General features: G+C 39.0%; 1 protein-coding gene across 18 annotated transcripts in view; it reads right to left on the reverse strand.

Annotated features, from left to right (window-relative positions):
- Positions 1 to 5,685, reverse strand: part of LOC116672840 (ELKS/Rab6-interacting/CAST family member 1) — a 119,260-nt gene that overhangs the window by 14,944 nt on the left and 98,631 nt on the right. For all 18 annotated transcript variants that reach the window (XM_032504765.1, XM_032504777.1, XM_032504776.1 and 15 more), the window contains one exon: positions 797 to 982. In XM_032504765.1, the coding sequence (XP_032360656.1) occupies positions 797 to 982 (186 nt within the window). Of the gene's footprint in view, positions 1 to 796; positions 983 to 5,685 lie in introns of those variants that run through there.

Here is a 5,685-nt window from a genome sequence, read left to right on the forward strand (position 1 = left end):
AGAGAGAGAGAGAGAGAGACATGGGGAAATCATAGACAGCCACCACTTTTGAAATAAAATTGAATCATATGCTGTTTACATTCAATATCAGAAAACACAATTGGTTACCATGACAATGGAGAAAAGCAGGCAAGCCAACCTTTCCTCAACTTTCCCTAAGCCTCACCTTTTCTTTCTTTACTCTCATTCCCCTTGTCTTTGCTCTCCTCCCACTCTCACATGACAACTCTTTCGACAGTTAAATAATAAATATACTCTTCTCTCCCCTCTTATAAACTACCAAACCTTCTGCTGCCAAAAGCTCGAAGCAGAGTTTACTCCCTGTAAAATAAAACGTCTGAAACAGTATTTGTTCCGCAGCCAGGAGCTTGTCGTCAGGTGACCCGCTGGAGTAAATCTTTTCAATAATGTCAAAGGCAGCGCCAAAAACCTGCCAGGCCGACCAGTGTGTGCCCTACTCCTACACACACATCCACACAGTTACAGAGACGCACACACACCGTGAGAAAAATTACACAAACTCACACGCAATCACATACCGCGGACACACACACACACACACACACACACACACACACACACACACAAAATGACAGATTGGATGTGACAAAATGTCCACACTTTATTCCATATTCACTCTCGCACACATATGGAGGACTGACAAATGTCTTCATTTTGCATGATTTTCCCCACTCATCTTTCAGGAGTACACACACACACACACACACACACACACACACACACACACACACACACACACACACACACACATACACACACACACACACAGTCTCACCTGTTCCTGCGTCATGCTGTGCAGCTGCGTATGCCAGGAGGCGGAGTCAGAGCGGTGATAGGCGGGGGGTGGGGCGAAGTCCTGCAGTATGATTGGGTCTCGCTCCTGACACAGTGAGGTCAGGTGACTGATGTACAGCTTCAGTTTACTGCGATTCTGATTGAGATCCAGGAGTGGAGAGAGAATCTGAAGGAGGAAGGGAATGATAGGGGACAAAAATGAGAGCGATTCATTTATATAATAAATATAACGACAAAAATGGTCAATACTGACCATAACTGCTTAAAAGATTTTACCAGACTACAAACACAGAAAGTCTTACCAGAGAAAGAGAGAGAAAGTGGTGGCTGAGGACAGTGAATGCAGTTAGTGATGGCTAATATTTTATTCTTTGATAATCATTAATTATAATATATCTGTTAAGTCTATTTATGTACAAGCATCCTGGACACAGAGAATAAAAGAACACTCAGGTGGATATATAGACAGTTACCTAATTAACCCCAATGCAAAACACCTGATTCTTTGTATTTTGTATTTGGATGAAATCACTTGTTTACTCATTTACTGCTCCCTGTACAGTCACTGAATAGTTTACTCCTTAGAAAGTAGTAAATTGAAATCTTACACACTTATGAATCATCATTTTGCGTCATCACAGATGGGTATAGGGTCACTTTTTTGGTTCTATAAATTTGGACACTGCAGTCTATGTCTTTCAGGCAAGTGTATTAGCCATGTCTACAGTTCACAGTGTAGCATATGGTACAAACTGCGTGCAATGCCAAACAAGTTAAATGGAGGCTAAACATGAGAGCTAAAATTTAGGCTGAAGTGAGATGAAAACAGACATGGGATGGAGAGATGTCAGAGGACAGCTTGTTGTTAAAAAGTCACAAAAGGTCCGAAGGAAACCTAAATACCATGAGATAGTAGTGCTGATTACTCTAGAACCCCTTGTTGAATGCAGTTAGTCAGTAATCTGATTTCATCACAAGCATATTTCTTCTATATTTTGTTTAAGAGGACCTGTTGACTGTGAAAGCTGCTGCTTCAAAACATATTTTAAAATGCATTAGACACACAGGGAAGTGTATATATTTAGCTCTGTTTACAAGATTTGTATGTATTTTCTGACCTGGCCAAATATACAACAGCGACCAAAACATGCAACTAACTGCAATGTATCATTTATTTCACAAAATATATTTCTTTGAACATAGATAATTGATCCAGACTGCAATCCAGAGTTAACAGCTTTTATAAAACTGAGAGATCAGATTCCCACGTTTCACATTTGACATTTCACAGTGGCTATGACTAATGTGTGTCAGAGGGTCAGACGAGCTGAATAATCACACACATTTTGGGGGTAAAAGACAAGACCCCCCAACAGGCACAAAAACGCACAGATAAGACACACAGACACAAACACTATACTTCTTTGGGAATCGAAGGATTGAAGTGCAGAGGAAGCATTTTAAGGGCTGTGCTCCATGCTCTTCATCACTCATCACACACACACACACACACACACACACACACACACACACACACACACACACACACACACACGGCCATTATCAATGTTGTAAATAACTATAGTTACAGTATTTTCCAGTGAGAACCTGCCAGTAGGTTACAGTCCATTACAAAATGCATTACTGAACATTTCCCTCCGGAGGCGAGGGAAGGGAAGAGAAAATTACAGAGTTTGAAGGCTGCAGGGATCCTACTACACATTCTGTACTTCAAAATACCTCTGTGGCTGTATGTAATGATGTACAGTATGCTGACAGCGGCAACACAACAAGGACAGTTGTTGCTCCACGACTGTAATAAACCTCTTTTCAAATCTGGCTTTAATGCTATATGTGCAACAGCTGTTCTCTCACACTTTCTTATCCAGACTATTCCGTCAGAAATCTTTAAGAAAAGACCTGCAGCAAAGCTCTGTGGATCAAACGCAAGACAAATGAGAAACAGACAAAAAGAATGGAAGGAATGATGGCAATATAATGAAGACATCTAGAAAGAAATAACACCACTTTTTTTTCCTTTTTCAAGATATATGTAACAGAACAGTTTCTAACAGAAACAACTTTCTGAAAATAAGTCTGAATTTATTTCAATAATTAATACTAATACTAAGTAATACTAATGTGAAATTAGAACAAAATCCTGACTTTAAGTCTTTGAATTTACAGATTTTATTAAGTTGTACAGTATGTACTGTATGTGCCTACATGTTTTTATTATATTACACAACCTGCAATGGTCAACATATGCAATGCGTGTGCATTTAATGAGTTCACAATGTTTTGTCCTATGAAACAATCCCAGAGGAGACATAATTTTATACGGCAGCGTGTGTGTGTGTGCATGTTTGTGCCTCTTTATTAGCCTCCCATGCCTGCTGACCAGACTGTTACTGTGCTATGAAACAACTCCAAAGAGAGCCCTCAGCTAGCTTCACTCACTGGCCACATTAAAAAAAAAAAACTTATTTGGCCACATTATCCCAGAAATATCAGGATATTTGTTTCTCCACAGATTTCTCGGACACACACACACACAGACACACACACACACACACACACACACACACACACACACACACACACACACACACACACACACACACACACAGAAATTGTTTATTGTTTATATCAACGGCTGCATTCTCTCACCTCCTGGTCCGAGACCAAGACCACACCATTGCAAGTCCTACACTACTTGACACACTTATGATAAAATGTGGAACAAGCAATCCATAGGCACTCCTCAAATTGATATGTAAGATCCACGTTCCCATAAAAATACCTACAAAAAGCAAATAAAGATTTCTCTGTATCCACCTCTTTTTCTGCCATATATATATAGGTGTGTATTAGTGTAAGTGTACCATTAGAAATCTCAATAAAATAATCAAAAGGAATTGCAGGTACATTTTATGTGTGGGAATTGCCCTTTGGTTTCTATGAGAAAAATAAACAAACACTAAGGAGCTGAAATCAACTTAACCAGTACGTCAAGTATTTATTTTATTTTTCTCATGATTGTATTCTGCCGAGTAAGTTATGAATAACTAAATTCACTAATAATTGTACTAACATCAGCAGTCATGTCAAAATTCAATATTTTTGTTACTTCTAGTGAAGCTATGATAAATGGACTTTCATACAGGTCAACTTTGTGAGATCCTCTTTGATATAACAAGTCAGATCTTTGTTATTAATGAAGTTAAATTTAAAATATTGAAATACCTCACAAACCAAAACACTGAACCCCTTTATAGAAAAAACATAAACATCTCCTCCCTGTCTTATTTCACTGATGCATCTAATACCACTGAAGACCATTAAAAATGTAAAATGCCATAACATGCTTGGTGTGTGTGAGTGCTCTCCTGTGTTTCAGTTGTTTCTGAAGCATTTCATTCTCCAACTGTAGCACAGAATTCCCTTATTGAAAGAAACACAATCACTCACTGTTCTGATGTAATGCGCTATGGCGAATTACCCACCTTACACACCAAGGAGAAGTGTGTTGGTATTGTACGTGTGTGTGTGTGTGTAGGAAACTATTCATGAAGACAGAAAGAAAAAGAGACTGTCCGGCCTGCCTCTCTCAGCAGGGAGGTGCTACCGCTAATTAATAACCAGGGTCAAACTTGGATCCGCTGGTGAACCTTTGGGCTTTTAGCATCCCAATGTGAAATCCCACTGGAGGAACTAAGCTGCCCTAAAAGCAGCATATGGTGTGGTCTCCACTGTCCTGTCAGTAGAAGAAACCAAATACTTTCCTTTCAATAATGTGACACCAAAGACTCTATTCCACATTAGATGTGTTAGTACAATTTATAACAGTGTGTTTTTGCAAAGGACAATACAACAAACACAGATGTCCAGTCAGCACACGTTAATCAGTCTGTGTTCATCTATCGCAAGCCCAACACATCCAAGGGAAAGTGATTTGATGACCATCAGCTGTCCACAGCCTCAAATACCAACACGTGCTCAGATGTCCAATTCCAAACGTTTCTAGAAAAAGAAGACTATAGCAGGTAGGGCGTCCTCTTCAAACAAAATATTGTATGTGCTGTGTGAATCAACTACTCAAACTGTATTTGTTGATATTGGCTTTGTAACAGAAGCAACAAATACTTTGGGTTTTTGCGACCGTGGACACTGTGCACTTACTTTAGCCAGTCTATGTCCATCCATCATAGAAAGTGATTTAATGAGTGGACAGAGTGTGCAGACCAAAACACCTTTGTTTGTCAAAAACATGTGTTATAGAGGGGTTGTACTAAAAATTCAGGACGCCATTACTCCACTATATCTTTAGGTAGCAAATAGTTGTTTACTGCTGTGTTAACGTTTTGAATATCAAGTACAGCCCCTTTAAGAGTGATTTGAAGCAGTGTGTTCTTTGTTCTTGCTTGACTTAAAGGTTGTCATGCATGTGTGATTAAAGACCTTTGGGCCAAAATGTTTTCATAAATCCTAAGAAAAACTTTTTACTGCACATTTTGGAAAAGCACAACTTTCTTAAATAATCCACTACATTTTACACTAAGAGAAGGTTCATCTGAGAGATTATCATGTCATAAGGGAAAATGAAGCATACAGACTGATGCATCCAACATCCAGTGAGAAAAAGAAACTAATGCACCGATCGACAAGAGGATCAGTAACAAAGAGGTATATGTATAAAATTAGTTAATCTGGGTTCCAAGAGATGAAGGCAAAATATGTGAGAAAACGGCACATGTCCAGATGAAGGTGGAAAAAGTTCTGGTGGAAAAAGTTCTGGTGTACACACACACACACACACAAAATACGGTTCAATTAATACTTGTCAATGCTGGCTATGATGTCCAGACA

The sequence above is a fragment of the Etheostoma spectabile genome, chromosome 23 (assembly GCF_008692095.1).
Source record: "Etheostoma spectabile isolate EspeVRDwgs_2016 chromosome 23, UIUC_Espe_1.0, whole genome shotgun sequence".
NCBI lineage: Eukaryota > Metazoa > Chordata > Actinopteri > Perciformes > Percidae > Etheostoma > Etheostoma spectabile.